The sequence below is a fragment of the Pongo pygmaeus genome, chromosome 10, assembly GCF_028885625.2.
Source record: "Pongo pygmaeus isolate AG05252 chromosome 10, NHGRI_mPonPyg2-v2.0_pri, whole genome shotgun sequence".
In the NCBI taxonomy this organism is placed as follows: domain Eukaryota; kingdom Metazoa; phylum Chordata; class Mammalia; order Primates; family Hominidae; genus Pongo; species Pongo pygmaeus.
In genome coordinates, this window is record NC_072383.2 from 129,260,685 (window position 1) to 129,282,459 (window position 21,775).

Consider the following 21,775-nt stretch of genomic DNA (forward strand, 5'->3'; position numbering starts at 1 on the left):
CTTATATTCATGATGAAATGGGCTTACAATTTTTTCATTTCCTTACTATCTTTGGTTTTGTATCCAGGTATACACTTCACTTAAAATGTCTTGAAAAGTGTTGTCTTTTAATTTTTTGGAAGGGTTTATATAAGATTGGGATGATCTGAGTATTTGGTAGGATTCTTTTTGTTAAACTATCTGGGCCTGAAGTTTTTCTTATGGAAAAAAATTTAACTATTACTTTGGTTTCATTTGTACTTATCATTTTTTTAAGCTTTCAGTTTTTTATTAACCAGTGTCATTATTTTACACTTTTTCCAGGCACTTGTCTATTTTTTTCTGGGTTTTCTAATTTATTAATAGAGAGTTGACAATACTTCATCTTTATAAAATCAGCTGTATGATTATGTTCTCTTTTTAATTTAAAAGTATTATTAACGTCTTCTGTTTGTTGTGATAAACCTTTCCAGCTGTATTTCCTTTAGTCTAGTTCAAAGTTAGTTCCCATCAGCTTTGTACTGTTGTTTTCTGTGTCACTGGCTTCTACTCTTTATCTCTTTTCTTCAGTTATCTTTTCTTCCTATCTAACATCTTAGGTTCATTAGTGTGTCTTTTCTCATACAAAGTTATAAATTTCCCTTGAAGCATTGCTTTCCCTGCATCCTGCAAGCTTGTCATGCTTTCATTGTAATCCAGCTCTCTCTCTATATAACTGATCCACGAGTTCTTTAGAAGTGTATTTTTTAAAATTTCTAAGTTAGTGCCATTTGATAATTTAACTTCCACTTAGTAGCCAGGGTTAATTTACCACGTTGTTGGAAACCAGAGCTCCTAACATGAACCCCAAGTTTTTAAAAAATAGTAACCAAGCTTAGTTGTGATTTTGTGGTGTATTGTTCAATCTGATTAGCACTGTGATTAGTATTATAGTTTTGTAACAAGTTTTTTTCTGTTACTTAGCTTCGTACTCTTAGTACTGCAGATAGAATAGGGTATTTTAATCTTTTCTTATGTCTTCATTTCCAGGTTTTGGAATGTAATACATTTGAAAATAGTGCTGTGAGACAGTGGTCCACTGTCTTGTGTTTCTACCTGTCTGGTGAGAAGCAGTACTGACTACCTTTGTCCAGATGATGTTTGTGAGGTTGTTTGTACAGCAGACTGCCCCAGAAGGTAGACATGGTGTCTCCCTTCAGAGCAGAGGGCAGGCATGCCTACAGGCCAGCGTCATAAAAATAATATCTTGCTTCAGGGCAAAAGTCAGACAATGTCACCGCCCATTATAAAGAACTCCAGGGTCCCTCAGCCCAGGTTTCCCCTGCTCCAATTCAGCCACCTGTGTGTGTGGCATCACTGGTCCTGTTCACTTTGCTCCTTTGGAATTAGAGCTTGGGCAGTGGGTACCAGTTATACTCTTTTTGCTTCTGACCACGTCTTCTGTCTCTGACTCAAGGATCTCATGTCTTGTTTCCTTCCCTTTACTCTGAACTCATTTGTCATAGACCTTGTTTGGTTTGTTCCCTCTCTTTCTGCTCCTCTTCCCCTCCCTCCCTTTCTCCCTTTCTTTTTGTTGTTTTCTTTCTTTCCCCTCAAACAGGTGAGGGCTGTATGCGGCCCACCCATCACTGGGCTAGACGGTGGGCTGGCTTGGCCTGGTGGTTGTCTCTCACCTGCTGGGCAGCTTCTTCTCCAGGACTGGTGCCTGCACAACTTATCTGGTCCCTGTCTCACTGCTTTGAAGCCTCCTGCCTTCCCCACATGGTTCTCTGTGCACTGGCACATATGGAAAATCACAGTCCCAGCAGGTGCTGTCCCCGGGGCCGTTGCCCTCTTTTCCTTCCTCTGTCATGTGGACCGCACTCCAGGGCTGTGTCCCTAGAATGGCTGCGTGCGTCTCGCTGTTCTCTCCCTGCTTCCTACTAAGTTCCTCAGGAGTTGCTGATTTGGGTGAGGGACAACCAGCAGCACATGGGCCTGAGGAAGAGGAAGGGCTGCTGAGCCCCGGGTTCTTGCCAAGGTGAGACCGCCTGCCTTCTCACTGGGGCCTTGCTCTCTCTCCTTTTCCCTCACAGTGTGTGGAGATTATTCCCCAAATCTGACACAAGTCCAGCCGTCTCTACAAGGATTTTATTGGAAAATTAGAGGCAGCTGTTTTGGTGACTGCTCATCAAATGCTATCAAAAGGCAGCATTGTTGTTTAACCCTTTCCTCCCCCATTCCTTTTCCTCCTACTCTATCCCCAGAGAAGTCTTTTAAGAAGGGACTAGAAAAAAGCTTTATTATTTTCAATTTGTATAGTTATTTACATGTATCTTCTTATTCTGGTAACTAAATGGCATAGGGATTATGAAGTGCAGAATGGTCACGAGGCTGGAGGCAAAGACCCCAGCAGAATGGTAGGGAGGCTGGAGGCAGACACCAGCTGTGGTAGATGAGGCCAGGAGAGCAGAGAGGGTCTAAGTGTCAGAGAAAATGGAGAAAGGCCAGAGAGGGGTGAGGATGCACACAGGCCACCTGCGACACCCATGGGGCATGCGTAAGGGGTCCTTGCACATTAACAGAAACACTGCTCCTGATGGGGGCCTGTGACCATGAGAGCCTTTCCCCCTGGTCGCCATCATCACATGTGCGCATCAGTGACCTGGTGAATATTCAATGCAATGACCCAGTCACCATCATCACGTGTGCGTCAGTTACCCAGTGAATATTGAATGTTGTGATGACCCGGTCACCATCATCACGTGTGTGCGTCAGTTACCTGGTGAATACTGAATGTTGTGATGACCCGGTCACCGTCATCACGTGTGTCCATCAGTTATCTGGTGAATACTGAATGTTACCTGGTGAATACTGAATGTTGTGATGACCCCGTTGCCGTCATCACATGTTTGTGTCAGTTACCTGGTGAATATTCAGTGTGATGACCCAGTCACTGTCATCACATGTGTCCATCAGTTACCTGGTGAATACTGAATGTTACCTGGTGAATACTGAATGTTGTGATGACCCGGTCACCGTCATCACTTGTGTCCATCAGTTATCTGGTGAATACTGAATGTTACCTGCTGAATACTGAATGTTACCTGGTGAATACTGAATGTTGTGATGACCCAGTTGCCGTCATCACATGTTTGTGTCAGTTACCTGGTGAATATTCAGTGTGATGACCCAGTCACTGTCATCACATGTGTCCATCAGTTACCTGGTGAATACTGAATGTCGTGATGACCCGGTCACCGTCATCACGTGGGTGCATCAGTTACCCGGTGAATATTGAAGGTCATGATGACCCAGTCACCGTCCTCACGTGTGTGTGTCAGTTTCCTGGTGAATATTGAATCCTGTGATGAATAGCTATCATTTCACTAGACTGCTATTGGATTTTTTTGTGAATTTACCGCTTTTCACTATTATAATAATGTGATACATTTCTTAGTTCTTAAATCCTTGCCTAGATATCTCTTTTCAGTTGGATTCCTAGAAATGAGATTCAGTTAAAGGACATAAACACACACGTTCAAGGCTTTAGAAAGTCACTTGGCCAAGTGCGTAAGACCACACGATAGAGACTGCAGCCCCCACAGCAGGAGCTCCCATCCTCCCCAATATCAGCAGTTTCACGTTTGGCTTTTGGGTAACTTTGGAGCAGAAAAATTTTGCATTATTAGTTTTTATTTCTTCAGCTAGTGAAGTTGGGCGTTTTGTGTTTGCTGTATGTATTTTACGGATTCCTTATTGACGTCTTTGGGGTAAGGTTCTAAAGGTAGAGAAGGCCCCTCCCATGCATGTGGGTGGAAAGCCTGTGCCTGGGCCTTCTCAGCACTCTCTCTGCATAGCTCCTCCTGCTCCGTGGAGTATTTCCACATAGGGTCAGATTTCTTTCGCATTCTTACATTAATTTCACTTTGACACTTGATTCATCCTCTTTTTTAGAGACTTTGGTTATTGTTGTTCTACCATAAGCTCTATATACTGTTTGGTAGTCCCAGGCATCAGTTCTCTGTGATGAGAGGGGCTGCAGGAAGGGGCTGCACCAGCTGGCAGCGCCAGGGCCTAAAGTCCGGCTACAACAGTGAGCTCGCACACGGAGGTGCATGGAGCCAGCCCGGGGATAGCTAGGTATTTTTTCTTTACCCATATGAAAGAGCACTTCACATAAAATGGTTTTCTTTTCAAAATTAAAAATGTTTAGAAGTATATCTTTTTTCTTTTAATATGAATGAGGCTTTCAATGTAGTTTTCTTTCTTTTCCCAAAAGCTTCCAATATACCTGCAAACAAGCTTTATTTAGCAGAACTTTTCCCAAGAACCCAGTTCGTCACTGCCAGACCGCCTTTACCTTGGGGCCACAGAAAAAAGTACCGTAGAAATTTCTGGAAAGTTGGGGCTTTTTGCATTTTTTTTTTTTTTTTTGAGTGCAGCTTTAAATAATTTTCAAGAATAAGAAAATACAGTAAAGCTCACCTGGCGGAACACAGGAGTTTTGTGTTCTAGTTTAAGCAAATAGTTTATTTGAAAAGTGTTAGCAAGAGAATAGAAAAATGTTTATGTGAATGAGAAGTAACTGCGAAACGAAATTTGGCAAAAGTTTCTCATTTTTCATATACATAGGAAAGTCATAACAGAAAATGAAATTAAGAATTTAGGTATAGTTGTTTGTTGTTCAATGAAAATTGTGTCTTTACAGGTCAGGATGAGAATGGGAAGGTCATTCTGAATCGAAAGAATCACTTCTTTTCTTTGGCGGGGGGCGGGGAGCAGCAGAGGCAAATGGATGGTAACGTGGGGAGGCGCTCATGGGTCAGGGCTGCACCCACTTCCTTAGAAGCAGCGGGAGGAAGGGTTGGAGCCCTTTAATGGCAGGAGGAAATGGTTTCTGTTCTTTGAGTACCCTGTACAGTTCGGGCTTCCACTTTTAGACTAACCTGTGAAGACAGAAAATTACACTCACACTGGTAATGGAGAGCTTCCTAACTTGTCTGGTACAATTTTCGGTCATAAAACAAAAGCAAAACATGGTTTTTCTCTTATCACCAGAAAAGGGAGATTGCTGAAGTGACTCTCAGCTCAGTCTGGGAGGGAGTTGGGGCTGGAATGAGTAATTAGATGTGACTTAAGCACTGTCTTGTCCTCAGGGTGGGTGCTTTGGTTTTAGGAAAATTGTACTTACTTATAAAATAGGGGGGAAGAAAAGCTAAGACCAGCTCATTATTACTTCAGGTTTGCCTACATTTTCATACTTTGGGGAATTGGTAAATATTTTCAAAAGATTTAGAGAAACATTAGTTCTGGATACTTTTTGTTAGCAGCTCTTCAACTTCTATAAATACGGTAGGTAAAGATATTATGGTAGCAATTATGAGATAAATTATAGGTTCATGAAATTATGTACTTGAACTATATTTTCATCTTGCCGTAAGTGTGTTGGTTTTACCTCTTTCTTTTTGAAAAGACCTCTGGTTACTTGGAGAATTCTAAAATAAGGCTTTTAGGAAAATTCTGTGTATTTGGGAAGTTATATTTTGTTGTATTATGTTGCTGTAGCTGTTCATTAATTTCACTTGAATTGTAAAGCTGCCAGAGGGAATTAACAATTTGTGTTTGAATTCATCCTGGTAGTGCTTATACTGACTCCGTGCGAATGACCTTTTGTTTGTCACTGACTGGACTGTTACCGGTAGTACGAGAGTGTCACAACATTGTCAATGGCTCCCAAAACATAGACCAAAATTATTTTTGGAAAAAAAACTACTCCCAGAAACGGTAAGGTTATGGTGCTTTTTGTAAACATAAGAGAAAGGAATTCAGTTATCCCGCTATGATAAAATGTTTAAAACAAAGAGAATAAACAGTGTTGTTGTATAAAATAACAAATTTTATTTCTAGAAAATATTTTACACTAACTGTGCACATGCACACACCCACACAGAGCTTAACCACACATGGATTTCCTTTAATAAATCTACCACATACTATTATATTACAATTTATAATAGTTTTTGAAGACACAATGGGGAAAGCTTTGTCATTCATTTATAAACCGTCCATAAATTACAAAAGAAAGGCAGTCTGAAAAGTATGTATAAAGAGTAAAAACAATTTACAAGTGGACAAGAATTACAAAAGAGTAACCATCAAATACATCTGCCAGCAACTTTGTAAGTCTTTTGTTCAAATGCCAATGATGAAGATGGGTATGGACTCATTTGGAGCAGATTTAAATTGAGTCTGGCTTTGGTGTGGCTTATGCATTATGTGGATTACTTGTGTGCCATTCATTGCTGTGTATTTGGGTATGGCATTTTGACAACGAAAGTAACAGAAAACCATATGCCACAGAATAGAACATTAAAAGCAATGAAGATTATCGGCTTTCTGGAAGGTTGGAGTACTGGTGCTTTACCAAAGTTACTTTCTCTCCTTTTCTCTTTTTTGAATGATTGAGTAAACATTTTGTGTGTGTAGCCTGGCTGGCTTTGAAAGACTGAAACTAGCATCTTAAAATGCACAGCCTGGACAACTTGATCTCGAACCACTGTATCAGTGAGGATGAAGACCACTGAATGCACGACACATACAAAGTATACACTGTGTTTTTATTAGACAGTACAAATCATTGTGCATTTATAAGGCAGAACATCAAGGCGAATTAAACTAGGAATTTCAAGACCAGAGTCAAAGTGAAAGTTATGCATTATGAGGCAAGCATTTTGAGAAGGGAGAAAGGTTGAAAATCATTCCTTTAAGGGCGGATGACAAATGCACAAAGACTGGAATTACAGGTAGGGAGGGAGCTACAGGTGATAGCTATGCGCCCCCGTTTGTTAATAAGACGTCCCCTCCCACCTCCCAAATCAGAGCTTGGACAATGAGAGCAGACTGCCAGCGGTGACAGAGAGCAACCGCTCCTCTTTGTTCTCGCGGTTGGTTTAAAGTGGATGGTAGTGCAAAAGTGCATTTCTCTACTGGTGTCAGGGGAGAAGATTGGGTTTTTTTAGGAAGTACTTGAGTCATGAAAGCCCTAGTTTGGAATTAAAGAAAATTACATAGATTTGGCAGTTGTCCGGAAGCACATGAATCATTTCACTGCACCCAGCTTTTTCAGCAGTTTCTTGCCTTTGGAAAGCAGCCCCTTTTTCTTTTTCGAGGACATTTCCCTGCCTCTCCCAGGACTACCAGAACCCATAGATGACGTAGGTGACCCCGAATGGAGATGGACTGTGGGGGATGGAGCTCTCCTTGCTGTACCTGAACCCTCAGGAGGAACCTAGTAGGTACAGTGTTACAGTTTATTGAGTGTGTGAGCGCCAACAACAGAATTCACTTGGTAACATCGTACTGTCCCCATTTCCCACCAGGAAAGGTCAAGGGGGTTCATTTGTTCTTTCAGTTGTTAAAGTATGCCATGAGAAGCAAAGGTCCTCTCCCACAGCACGCCAGAGAGAGGGCCCAGACATAAATGTGTGGGTTCCGTTTCTCTGTCTCGAGGGAGTGCAGGGTGGCCATTGCTTTGGCAAAGCTAAGGCAGGTAATAATTCACTTCATAAATGAAGACTAAGGGCAGGGGAGACATTATCTGAAATTAGGTTGATAGTAAAGTTGGCCGAGTACCCATCAGTAATCTTTTAAAAAGCAAAAGTTCATAAAGGGAATTTTGTTGTATTTGAAACTATTTGGTTATATAAAATCCTGATATTGTTAAAGTGCATTCCTGGGTTGGTTAGTATACTATAGAAATATTGGAGATGGCACACTGGTTGAAAGAAAAAAAAAACTAAAATGAACCTTAATTATAATCAAAGAAAGCTTAAAGGCCCTTAGTGGATGCTTGCATTATTTCCAAATAATTGAACATGAATCTTCCTCAGTAGATAGCACATGGTAGTATTTCAATATACGTTAAGCGCTTAATAGTGCTTCAGAGGGGTAGACTTTTACTCTAATATGCTGCAGGACGACTTTACCTCGCTTCCTTTTACAGCTAAGTATGTGCCTGAGTTGACAGAGCAGCAGCATTCCTCTGGCCCTACCTCTCCAGAGCAACTCTTGCCATGTGAGTGTTCAGTATGCAGCAGGCAAATGCTGTAAGCCAAGGGGCTTCAAGCTTGCTTGGATTTAAAATCAAGGTCTAATTCTAATGGAAAACACCTAGTAAAGCATCCCAAAGTACACCTGAAGATACCATCTATTCCGTCTAATGCGATCGTTTGAGCTGCATGCTTCATCAACAACTTAGTATTGCATTGGTATACCAACAACAAATCCGTGTTGCAGCAACTTCTCTCACAGGATGATTGTGCTTTGAGGAGGAGCATAGCTCTCTCGTAAGGTAGAGGCATGGTTACTTAAGGAAAACACGTTCTGGCCATTCGAGCCAGCGTTTGGAGTGTTCAGAGCCAACACTCGATCACCTGTGTTCACTACTCATCTGCTTGACCTTGGGTTAAGTTTCTAAAGTAAAACTTCCTATAGTAAACATGTTTGTTAGGTTGTGCTTTTTCCAAGAGTGGCTAACAATGCAATATGCAGCTCTCTCTATGTAAACACACAGTTAGCTTGTTAAGAAATATGTTCCCAATGTTGGCCTTTCAAATATTCTTAATGCAAATAGTAGGAAATGATTATTAAAGATGATTTGCTTCACTATAAATTCAGTTGCTTTACAACTGAGACCAAGTAATATTCTAATTATTTAGGTCCAATAGTTTTTTGAGACATATTTCTTTTTATCTTTTTTTTTTAACCCCACAATGAAGCCTTAAGTCTACCACATTGGCCCGTTTAAGGTAGCTTAAGTTGGTATCTTTATCGGTATCTTCAGTTGCTCACTTACGTGAAGGCTACATTGCCTGATTAAGGTGTGAAATGAACACTCTTCTTCTGTTTCCAAGCAGATGAGCAAAGAAATAAAAATATATATATATAAAAATATAATATATAAAAACTTGCAGTGATGAAATAAAATAAAAATGAGATACTAAACATGAATGTAGTCTAATAGTTAAATATGCTTGAGAAGCCCTTGGATCCTTGTGAAGAGACTAAAGTCCTAACAGAGGGCAAATAACCTCCATTGCCCACCAAATCTGAAGAGGAGCCATCCCCTTTTCACTCTTGATCAAACTGAAATGTGTTTCTATAATGTAGGATGGGACATTTCTTTGTGAGTAAAGGCAGATTGATTGATTAGAATTGAAAGGGTCATTTTTTTGTAAAATGAGTAAGATTTAGAATTAAGAATTTTTAGGCACAACTCCCATGGCTTAAGGGCAGAGAAAAAAAATTCAGGGTATATGCTTTTCGGCCCAAGATATAAAAATATCAGTGCAAAGATTGTATTAGACCACATATGGCAGAACGGGACAGAGATTAAAAAGGCTAAATAGGTTTGCTTACCCTTTTTGCCTTTGAGCGCATTGGCGTATCTTGAGAGTAGTGGGATGGAGCATCAGAAAGATAGACTTCTACGTCGTCAGGCACTTCTTCCAAGAAGTTTGAGGGCACGAGGCCTTTCTGCCCATTCAGCTCCCCCTAAAACACCAGGGGTGAGGCAGAAGAATTTATTTTTCTAGAAACCCACATCTTGCTTTAGCTAAAGGAATACAGCTCAGAGTACAGGTACCTGGTGAGTTTATTCTGGTTCAAAAGTGGCAGGACTTGAAAGGACTGTAAATCAGGGTTTCCAAATTTTCCTCAGCAACATGCAGAGTCCTAAGCCCCTTTCCTGGGGTCTTGATTTCGCCTGTTCAGTGGGGAGCTGAGGAATCTGCCTTTTGGCCAAAGAGCCCCTGGGATTCTTAGGATCAGGCTTCTGAAGGAAACACTCCTTGGCAGATCTCATTTAGTGGCTCTCGGGCCTGGCTGATCTGAGGCACTAGGGAGCTGCTAAAAACACCATCGCTCAGCACACCAGCCCAGACCAATGACGGACACCTTCAGACGGTGGAGACCTGGTGGTCCTAACATGCCGGCAAGCTTGAGCGCTACTGATCTATTCAGCCTTAAGACTGTCCTCCCTCTTACTCATGGACACGTTCTTATCGTAAACATTCAAACAATATGGAGAAAATGAAAGTGTCTGTTGATACCTCCTCAGACATTACTGCTTCAGGTTGGTATATATCCTTCCAGATCTTTCTACTCATTTACATATCTATGCCTTGTCTAAAGTCGAGATCCATAAGTCCATCTGCCTACTGGTCATCTGCACCAAGTGGCTCACAGGCCTACCACGTCACTTCTTCCCCAAACTCATCTGCCCCTAAAGTGCCTAAACCAAGTTCAAAATTGGCTGGCTCTGGGCAACACGGAATCCTGTTTCTCTGTTTATATGGTCTAGGAAATGACATAAAGAGCCTACTACATCAAAACACCTGTGCAGTGAAGGACACAGCAGAGTGATGAGTACCTGTGGAATGGGAGAAAATGTCTGCAAGTCATCTATCTGCTAAGGGGTTAATATCCAGAACACATAAAGAACATCAAAAAACCCAATTAAAGATGTTTCTCCAAAAATGGGATTCAGGTGGCCAACAGGCACATGGAAAGATGCCAGTCACCACGAATCTCCAGGGAAATGCAATTCAAAACCATGTAGTACCACCTCACACTACTATCAAAAACAAAATGGAAAAAACAGGTACTGGTGAAGATACGAAGAAACGAATACTCGTGCACTTTTGGTGGGAAGGTGAGATGGTGCAGCTGCTATTGAAAACAAGATGGCAGTTTTGCAAGATGGAAAGAGTTCTGTAGACGGATGGTGGTGATTGTTTGCACAATGTAAACATACTTAACACTACTGAACTATAATACTTAAAAATGATTTCATATCTTTTTTTTTTTTAATTGAGACAGAGTCTCGCTCTGTCACCCAGGCTGAAGTGCAGTAGTGTGATCTCGGCTCACTGCCACCTCTACCTCCCGGGTTCAAGCAATTCTCCCACCTCAACCTCCCAAGTAGCTGGAATTACAGGCACATGCCACCATGCCCGTCTAATTTTGTATTTTTAGTAGAGACAGGGTTTCGCCGTGTTGGCCAAGCTGGTCTCGAACTCCTGACCTCAGGTGATCCACCTGCCTCAGCCTCCCAAAGTGCTGGGATTACAGGCTAAGGCACTATACCTGGCCAATTTTAGATAAATTTTATGTAGATTTTATCACAAAATAAATTAATTGGAAGAGGCAGCCCCACATACTTCCTGCATCTTCCTGTTCAGCAACCCTGCCAGGTGCACACTCACTGCCCTGCCCCGCCCCACTCTTCTGCTTGGACCTTGAAGATCCTACTCTTATTTACCTGTGACTGCCCTGGGCCTTCTCTCACCGGCTCCATTATTAGCTTATTTTTCTCTGTTGACATTACTATTTCTAGGCCACCTATCCTTTTTACTGTGCATGCGCCCCTGGTGATTTCTTCCTATCAAGGGTTTTTAATAACATCTAAATACAAAGACACTCAAAAGTTATAACCAGTCAAGTCCCCCCCTCATTAGGTCTAACAGCCAGATTTCTCCTCCAGCCTTAGAAAAGATTCTTCCTTTGGCTGAGCACCAGATGGAGTAGTTGGCTTATATTTGGGGACTGTGTTCTGTGAACACACACAATGTTATGCACACATCTCCACTGGTGTCATGCTCACACCACAAGAGGCATGTGTACACTAACCTGCCAGAGGCTCCTGTAGAGCCAGGCCTCCAGGCCAGCCCCTGCTCTGGCTGAGTAGAATGTGGGTGGAACCGCCTGCACTGGTTATTGCTCTTGTTCTTTTGGGCTGAACACACATAGCCCTAGTAAAATCCACGTCAGAACATACATGTGCCACGTCACTCCCTTCCCCATGTCTGATGCCTCTACCACTGCGTGCTACTGTGTCCGAATTGACGACGGGAGCTGCTCGCGGTGTGAATACTGCTTTGGCCTAAGTTCCATTCCGTTTGGAGAGGCTCAGATGTCCTGTTCATACCCCTCAAGCTCAAGAGTTTCTAAGCCAGGTTTTCCATTCAACGTTGTTCTTATCCTTGTGTTCTCAAGGGCACCCATCACCTAGGTCAGAATCTAAGGCTCCCCCAGACGACATTCTCTGTCCCTCTGACAGTGAATGCTGGATGAGATCATCTTGAGTCGGCCTCTTGTCTGCCTTCCCCTGGTACTGACGTATTTCGGGCCATGTTTCCTGCCTGGATGGTTCCATATAGCATATTACCCAGCCTCCTGGACCCACTCCCATCCCTCTTCAAAAGTGTACCATCAAAACCCTTCACAGAATAACTTTCTCTAAAAAAATTTCACCTTGACCTTTCCCTCCTTAGTACCTCTGTAATCTGATCTCTGCTTCTCTCCTACACCTCCTTTCCCACCACTTCTTGATTTGAGGCCAAACAGTAACCACCTGGAGGCCTAATGTCCAGACAGAACGGGAATAGGCTGAAAGGCAGAAAACACCAAAATTGATTCCCTACCGGCTTTCTCTTTACCCCAGTCAGTAAAATGTCCACTCGTGTTTGCATACTTCTCTGGATTATCTCCCGTACCTTAGTATGCCACGTGATGGCTTGGTTTTGACATAGGAAAGTACAGGATTTAAGGTTTCAGATACCGAGATGCGGGGCTATAGCAAGAACAGCATGCGCTTTAAAATATGATGGGGTGTTAGAAGTCTTCAGTGACTTAATGGGGGCTGATGTCAATTATGAAATAGCAAAAGGAGGAAAAGCCCAGGGAGGACAGCAGGAGTCCCTCGGGGGTCCCTGCTTACGCTTGTTTTACTGATATGGGATATAGCAGAACAGAGAAAGAGGAAGGTGATATTACGATATTAGGACTGGTGGAGTATTTGAGTGCGCTCTCTCGAGATGTTTAAGGTTACAGATATCAGAAAACAAAGTTCCAAGAAATTGAAGATTTTTGGTGTCAAATTAGGTGTCCCCTGTCATTGTTTATCAAATAAGAAATACTTAAATGAACTGGGCAGTCCGCTCAGTGAACATGACCAGCAAAATCATACTAAAACCATTTGGAGGAGTGGTAAATAAAAAGAAGCATACGTTTAATATTAATTTAGATCTGATTCCCACTATAATATAAAAACTTAGGCAAGACTATTCAAGAAACTAAGAAGATAAAACATAACTGAGGAATAGAAACATGCAGACAAGTTAGAAAAATCTTAAATTCCAAGAAAGCACCATGCCCATTGTTTCTACATGTGAAAATCTAAATGAAAAGTACGTTCCTCTAAATATATGTAGATTGTTAAAAATTGATAAGATAACCATTTAAGCAAATAAAAACTTTTGTGCAACTGCAGTCTAAAAAGATACTGAACCTAAAGGATCTTTGGGCAGATTCTAATAACCTTCAAATAATAGTAATTCCTATGTCACTTAATCTGCTCCAAAGCATAGAAAAAGGTTGAAATTTTCTTAGTTTATTTGGTAATTCTAGCATAATCCTGATATCGAAAGCTACAACAAAGGTATTCCAAAGAATGCAGATTATTATTTCTGGAATATAATTTCTGAATAAAATATTAGCAAATCAACTTCCAGTGCCTTAAAAATATTATATATGATGGCCAGTAATTTAATTTACCGATGAAAAATAAGCAGAGCAAACTAAAACTTTCTTACCATTATAAAGGATACTTTCTCTGCATTATAAAGACCATCTGTCTTTATTGATAGTCTAACCTACATATAACACTTTAAAATATTAGTGGTATTCCTACTAAAATACATAAGTCACAGATTTCCTCATCTCTGTTATTCAGAATTGTTCTGACTAGTAAGACAAAAATTATGACAATTATAAATATTGGTGGAGAGGAGGCAAAATAATGACAATCTGGGGGAACCCAAGGGAATCGGTTGAAAAGAGAAATAAATGCATTCAGAAAAATGTTTTGTGGGGGACATGTACACACACACACACGCTTTTCCAACATGTTTTCTAAATAACCAGTGGAATATATACTGGGGGAAAAAATCATTCACAATCGCAATAAGATCTATGTAATTCCTTTTTGTTTGTTTGTTTTTTGTGGGGAAAAGCAAGAGAGATCAGATTGTTAATATGTCTGTATAGAAAGAAGTAGACATAAGAGACTCCATTTCGTTCTGTGTTAAGAAAAATTCTTCTGCCTTGAGATGCTGTTAATCTGTGACCTTACCCCCAACCCCGTGCTCTCTGAAACATGTGCTGTGTCAAACTCAGGGTTAAATGGATTAAGGGTTGTGCAAGATGTGCTTTGTTAAACAAATGCTTGAAGGCAGCACGCTCCTTAAGAGTCATCACCACTCCCTAATCTCAAGTACCCAGGGACACAAAAACTGCGGAAGGCCGCAGGGACCTCTGCCTAGGAAAACCAGGTATTGTCCAAGGTTTCTCCCCATGTGATAGTCTGAAATATGGCCTCGTGGGAAGGGAAAGACCTGACCGTCCCCCAGCCCGACACCCGTAAAGGGTCTGTGCTGAGGAGGATTAGTATAAGAGGAAGGCATGCCTCTTGCAGTTGAGACAAGAGGAAGGCATCTGTCTCCTGCCCGTCCCTGGGCAATGGAATGTCTCGGTATAAAACCCGATTGTAGGGTCCATCTACTGAGATAGGGAAAAACCGCCTTAGGGCTGGAGGTGAGACATGCGGGCAGCAATACTGCTTAACAAAGCATTGAGATGTTTATGTCCGTGCATATCTAAAGCACAGCACTTGATTCTTTACCTTGTCTATGATGCAAAGACCTTTGTTCACGTGTTTGTCTGCTGACCCTCTCCCCACTATTGTCTTGTGACCATGACACATCCCCCTCTCTGAGAAACACCGACAAATAATCAATAAATACTAAGGGAACTCAGAAGCCAGGGGGATCCTCCATATGCTGAACGCTGGTCCCCTGGGTCCCCTTATTTCTTTCTCTATACTTTGTCTCTGTGTCTTTTTCTTTTCCAAGTCTCTCGTTCCACCCAACGAGAAACACCCACAGGTGTGAAGAGGCGACCCACCCCCTTCAGTTTTTGAGACGGAGTTTCGCTCTGTCACCCAGGCTGGAGTGCAAGGGTGTGATCTCAGCTCACCGCAACCTCCACCTCCTGGGTTCAAGCAATTCTCCTGCCTCAGCCTCCAGAGTAGCTGGGATTACAGGCGCCCGCCACCACACCTGGCTAATTCTTTTGTATTTTTAGTAGAAACGGGGTTTCACCTTGTTGGCCAGGCTGATATCAAACGCCTGACCTCAGGTGATCAGCACGCCTCGGCCTCCGCGTGAGTCACCGGGCCCGGCCATTGGATCTATATAGTTCCTAAGAGTAAACTTAAGATATATAAAGGATGCGTAAGAATAAATCTATGAATCTTTTCTGACAGATGAAAGGAAAAACTTTTTAAGAGGAGGCACATGCTATGTCAGAATTGAAAGACAATATTATGTCTATTTCTTCCAAAAGCTAAATGTACATCTAAACAAAAAATTACAGGTTTGTTGTGGAGGTGGGACTCTTTATAAAATGGTCCCTCCCAAATATAAAAATGCATTATAAAAATACAGTAATTAAGACAGCATGGAGTAGTGTTAAAGTCCATAAATACTCTTAAGTATTAAATTCCTATTTACACTTTAATTTTAAAACGTATTACATTTTTTATTATTAAAAAATGATTTTTTTGAAGTAGGGAAAGTGCAGATTATTTAGTAAATGTGTTGAGACATTAGTTCTCATAGTTAGGAAAAAATGGTAGATACTTGAGATTTACATGTGGAAAGTGAAACTATAAAATTGAAACAAAATGAGGTGATTATTTCTATCACCTTGAAGGACCTTTTAGGCATGACCCCCAAGGCAGAAACATTTGACCACATGCAAACGTAAAATTCATCCTTAATAAACAACAAAAATGGAGAAGGAAACACACACACACAAAGTTAAAAAGCAGACGTTGAGCTGGAAAGAACTATTTGAAACACATGTGACAAGGTATGAATATCCTCACCAAAGCCTGAACTCTTAAAAATCAGAAACCAGGCAGAGGAGAGAGCCTGGGAATTCCACACATGCCTGTGGCTGTAACATCTGTTTGACTCAAAGAGAAACCTACCGTCCAGGATGTCATCATTTCTTGCCAATTGTGATAAAGGTGGTGGGGGAGCAGGTGGAAACACATGTGCAAGATGGGGACCCCCACTGGGCTCTGCACAGGGTCCTAAGTGGCCCTGTGGGCTTCTGGTCAGGGAGGCACAGCTACTTGCAAAGATGCCCCAGCTGCAGAAACTCTGAGATAACCCCACCCCATTCCCTCCCTTCTTTGCCCCAGGGAGTATTCGAGACAGGCTCCAGGGGAACAGAAAAGGAAGGAGGGTAGCTCTGAGGTTCCTGCGGGGAATCACCAGCAGCAAGCGGGGCAGGGGGTTCCGTGCTGCTAACAGCAGTTGGCTCTAGATAAAAAGTAAGGGAGAAGTCCTAAAATCTGTGGGGTTTTATTTATGTTTTTTTTTTGTTTTTTTTTGCTTATTTGTATTTCTTCCTTTTCCTAAAATTTATTTTTGACCTATACAATAAGTAATCTAGAAACTTAAATTGTTTTGTAAATGTTAGGGTGGCAGCAATTTAAAAAATAAGAATATGAATGTATTTGTTTTGTTTACAGTGCATATACATTGAAAACACTAGTATTAGCAAGGAAGAAACAATGAAGTTCACAGTCCCAACTTTCTAGATTATGTATAATTCAGCAAAGTTCTATAACTCAGCCAATTAAGCAAAGCTATCAGCAGCCATATGACGTTCATGCCCAATTTTAAGAGAAGGAACAGACTAGCAAAACAAAACACACAAAATGAAAAAGAATACAAAAATCAAATGGTACTTCTTGATATTTCAAAAACTTACATAATAAAATCCATCTTCATCAATTTCACCAAAAACTGTAATAATATCTCCTGTGCAAAATGTAAGTTCAGCCTGTGGAGATGAAACATAAAATTAATAGTATTTTTCTACACAACAGTCGTAGTTTTCTAAAAATAAGTTCTCTATGCTTTCCCTTACTATTTGAGAATTTCTGGTATTAATCTACTCCTTCAGTCAAATAAAGGTAGAAGCTAATGAATGGCTCTGTCCACGGTCTTCTAGAAAGTAAGAACGAACCAAGGTAATGTCCACCTAAAAGGAAAATGCTGCAGTGCTTTGATGATTTTGGCCGAAATTCAAGATTATTACCATGTTCTACTGGTAATACATTTTTAAAGCTAGTGAAATAGTTAATTGTAAAAGCCTGGAATATTAGGGAAATGTTCTCTGCAGTATAAGGACCATTACGTAAATATCCTTTCACTGAGTATTTTAAAACCTACTCAATTATTAATGAAACATCTATTTATTTATTAAGACAGAATCTCACTGTGTTGCCCAGGCTAGAGTGCAGTGGTGCAACCTTGGCGTACTGCAACCTCTGCCTCTCGGGTTCAAGCAATTGTCCTGCCTCAGCCTCCTGAGCAGCTGGGACTACAGGTGTGTGCCACCAAGCCTGGTTAATTTATATATTTTTTATAGAGATGGGGTTTTGCCATGTTGCCCAGGCTGGTCTTGAACTCTTGATCTCAAGCAATCTGCCCACCTCCCAAAGTGCTGGGATTACAGGCGTGAGCCACCGCACCCAGCCTAAACATCTCTTTATTCAGTGTCTACACTGGGCTGGGCTGCAGCCCCAAAGCAGGCGGTGTCAAACATGCCCCACTGCCCTCAGGGGTCCAACTGACCCAGCACATTTCAGTTCCCAGTCACCCAGCAGAACATGGAAGCAGAAATCTAGACAACATTCACAACCAAACACATTTTCTTTCTAAATGTCAAAATGAGGGAATACAGTTGGTGAGCCAGTGGCTTGTCAGAGCAGAGTACTGTGTAACATGGGTTCACATACATCTTGTCATCTCAGCTGGTAGCTGCAGAGACTAGAAACCCCATCTCTCATTTCTGAAGGCAGTGGTTTCAGCCTTCAAGACACCAGGCATCCCAAGCTGTGCCGGGCGACGCAACCTCACCTATCACTGCTTTCCTCTCTACTGTTCTGTTCTATGTGTGGGGCCTGACTGCTTTGCTTTTGTTTGCTGAGCACATGTGATGGGCTTTTATTTCTCTCCTAAAGATGGCCCTCAGGTGGCATCACCATTAGATGTGGATGACAGATTGCTTTTTCTGTCATGGCACAGGAAAATCTGAGCCATAGGGACAGGGCTTGTTAGGGGCTGGCCATGTCCCTGGGAATCCCATGATTTCTCTCCTGCGTGGCCATGTCTGTATCAGCCATCCCTCGGGTTGGCAGCCCTTCCTACAGATGGTTCGGAGAGAAGGAATGGAAGGTGAACACACGTGGCCTCAGGGTGTTGTACCAGGAGGGAAGGGAAGGGTGTGGTTTTGTGTCCATCGTGAAGCGCAGTGTTTGTCTGGTACCTCAACATCGACGTTGGGCGAGCTTTCTCTGGGGTCGTAGTCATACAGGGCCACCATTCTCCGGGTCGATACCGAATGATGCCTGCCACTTCTCCTGCTTCTCTCTGTTCAAATCACAAGGGGGGAAGAAATCCATCATGAGGTTATTTCAAACTTAGCAGTGTTCCCCTCCTTCCGTGTCACACGTGGCTAATGCAGCCGAGACCTGGCACTGCTAACAGGGCCACGTGCTCGTGGGCACTCACATCAGCAAACGTCTCTACTTTGGGTCAGTCGTCTGGGACTCCATATTCTTATATTTTTGCTGTAGTATGGTTTCTCCCCCTTAGACTAACATGAACATGTTCCTTCCTCCAGTCTGTCCATTAAACCAGTGAGACTCACATGAAGCACGGGGCTCTCAAACAGCAAATTTAGACGGCTTTGGCCAGCACGGGGAGGCTGTGGCTCGGAAGGCCCTGCAGAGTGCACGGTTGTGACATTGCTCTGGGAAGGCCCCATAGACACAGTTTTAAAAGTGCCTTTTTGTGTAACTATGGTGGTGCTACAAAATCAAGTCATGCTCCCCTAAGCGGAGGCAAAACTAAGGCACTGTCCTCAGGAGAAGCACGAATATAAACAGGGATGCCTTCTCCACCCAGCCCAGTGGCTTCCCTCATGCTGCTTCCCTGGCATCCTTCCATTGTGGTTTAGCAGCGGCCGTGGAGAAGAGCCCAGCTCTGCACAGTCAACTTAGAGGTGCATTCCCACGGCCTGGCTCTGTCTCTGCCACAGATCAGGGCCTGGGCGTCATCCCAGCATACTCAGAAGCTTAAGAAGGGGCTGCAGAGGAATTGCCCTAGGCTCTGCCCAGCGTGAGCGCTCCACACAGATAACAGGTGAAAACTCTCAGGACGTAAGGAGGCCTCAGTGGAGAGCCATAGAACCTGGCCCAATCATGAAACCCCTGTCAGACTGAAAGGGTGGGGCTGTGAAGGACTTTCCTCCTGGCGAAAGTTGGCATTTATGTGTTTCTTCTAAACACAGCCACTTTTTGCTTACATTTGATTTGGGGAATTCTAAACATACAGATGAAAACTATCAAAGGCAAATATCTTAACAGCAACTAAAGTCAGCGATGTGGCTTTTCAGTGATTTTCAGCAGGTACAGGGGCCAGCTGTGTAGCCCTGCAAAATTCCAGCGATTACTCTCCCCTTGGGTTCTGGTTAGGAGCCACTGCTGTAGTTTACAGGACGCACACACGCCTCTGTGCACATGTGTCCTCTGCAGGACCTGCACGTGTATGTCTCCTTGCATTCGGACCTTTTCCAGAGGTTAGTGTTTCTCAGCATTGTTCATGTTACAGGGAATGTTACAAGTATGACTTTTGAAAGGTGGCATAACAACATACATGTACTTCTCACTGAGGTCAAACTTACATACACTAAGGCTCACTCTTTCCAGCGTGCAGTACTTTACGTTGTGATAAGCACACACGGTCCAGAAACCCCACAACAATCAAGATATAGACTAGCCATGGTCCTCTGTAGTCACTTTAGCCGACGTAACCACAGATCTGTTTCCTGTCCCAGACCTTGGCCGTTTCCAGAATGTCACTGAAAGGGACTCATACAGAATGTAGCTTTTTTTTTTTTTTTTTTTTGAGACGGAGTCTCGCACTGTCGCCCAGGCTGGAGTGCAGTGGCGCAATCCCGGCTCACTGCAAGCTCTGCCTCCCGGGTTCACACCATTCTCCTGCCTCGGCCTCCCAAGTAGCTGGGACTACAGGCGCCCGCCACCATGCCCGGCTAATTTTTTTTAATTTTTTTGTAGAGACGGGGTTTCACCGTGTTAGCCAGGATGGTCTCGATCTCCTGACCTCATGATCCACCCACCTCGGCCTCCCAAAGTGCTGGGATTACAGGCGTGAGCCACTGTGCCCGGCCCAGAATGTAGCTTCTGAGACAGGCTTCTTTCATTTGGATGACGCCTCTGAGATTCACCCCTGTCACTGGCTGTATCAGCAGTGGCTCTGTTCCATTGCTAAGTAGGCCCCATTGTGTGGGGCGCCTTCGTTCTATTACTCAGTCACCAGCTAAAAGCACCTGAGTTGAGTAGGCCCCATTGTGTGAGGTGCCGTCGTTCTATTACTCAGTCACCAGCTAAAAGCACCTGAGTTGTTTCCAGATTTTGATGACCGTTGGTCAAACCACTATTAACATTCACGTACATTTTTTGTGTGTGTGAACATGTTTCCCTTTCTTTTGAGTAAGTGTATAGGAGGGAAGTTGTTGGATTGCATTGTAAATGCATATATAACTTTATAAGAAAACAGCAAACTTTCGCAAAGCGGTGATGCCATTTTCCATTTTCACCAGCAGTGCAGAGGCCCACCTGGCACACTTTGTGCCCACACCTGCGACAGCCAGCCGTTTTAGTCTTAGCCATTCTCAGTGTGTGTGCATTGGTTTCTCAGGGTGGTTTTAATTGGTGTTTCACTGATGATGTTAAAGATCTTTTCATGTGCTTATTTGCCACCCACATATCGTCTTTGGTGAAAGGTCACTTAAATATTTTGTACATATTTTTATTGGGTTGTTTTCTTATTGATGAGTTTTGAAAGGTCTTTGTGTGTTCTGAATGCAAGTGCTTTTTCCAGTGGGTTTTACTTGCAAGTATTTTCTGCCAGCCTGTGGTTGTTTTCTTATTGATGAGTTTTGAAAGGTCTTTGTGTGTTCTGAATGCAAGTGCTTTTTCCAGTGGGTTTTACTTGCAAGTATTTTCTGCCAGCCTGTGGCTTTTTATTCTGCACTTTTTAAGTGCAGAGTATTTAATTTTGGTGAAGCCTAACATTGACTTTTTCCTTTTATGTATCATGTTTTAATGTCCTGTCAAAGAAATCGTTGCCTGATTATTATAAAGTTTTCTCCTGTGTTTTCTTCTTCTGGAAGTATTAGAGTCTTAATTTTTATACTTGAAAGTATGATCCATTTTTATTTAAGTTTTTAATATGGTGAGAGTGTGGGTTCAGATTCATTTTTGGCATATGGATGTGCAGTAATGCCAGCACCAAAGATTGAAAAGAGCATCCTTTCTCTGTTGAATTGCCTTTTTACCTTTGTCCAAAATCAGTGGACTCCATATGTATTGGTGTTTCTGGACTTCGTTCTGCCCCATTAATCTATGTTTCTATCTTTTCTCCAATACCACATTGTCTCGATTAGCATACCTCTGTAGTAATAAGCTTGCAATTAGCTTATGTGAATCTTCCAACCTTCTTGTTCTTGTTAAAAATAGTTTTGGCTATTCTAGTTCCTCCATATACATTTTAGAATTAGCTTGTTGATTCTACATAAATCCTGGCACAGA

General features: G+C 42.3%; 1 protein-coding gene across 7 annotated transcripts in view; it reads right to left on the bottom strand.

Annotated features, from left to right (window-relative positions):
• Positions 1-5,839: 5,839 nt before the first annotated feature.
• RIMBP2 (RIMS binding protein 2) overlaps positions 5,840-21,775 on the bottom strand; it is a 317,525-nt gene continuing 301,589 nt past the window's right edge. For 4 of the 7 annotated variants that reach the window (XM_063646813.1, XM_063646811.1, XM_063646812.1 and 1 more), the window contains 4 exons: positions 18,427-18,530; positions 16,864-16,935; positions 9,379-9,513; positions 5,875-7,249 (listed from right to left, as the gene is read on the bottom strand). In XM_063646813.1, the coding sequence (XP_063502883.1) occupies positions 7,061-7,249; positions 9,379-9,513; positions 16,864-16,935; positions 18,427-18,530 (500 nt within the window). In that variant the 3' untranslated portion in view covers positions 5,875-7,060. Of the gene's footprint in view, positions 8,863-9,378; positions 9,514-16,863; positions 16,936-18,426; positions 18,531-21,775 lie in introns of all 7 variants that reach the window. The other 3 variants (XM_063646814.1, XM_054443055.1, XM_054443052.1) reach the window with 2 other exon arrangements.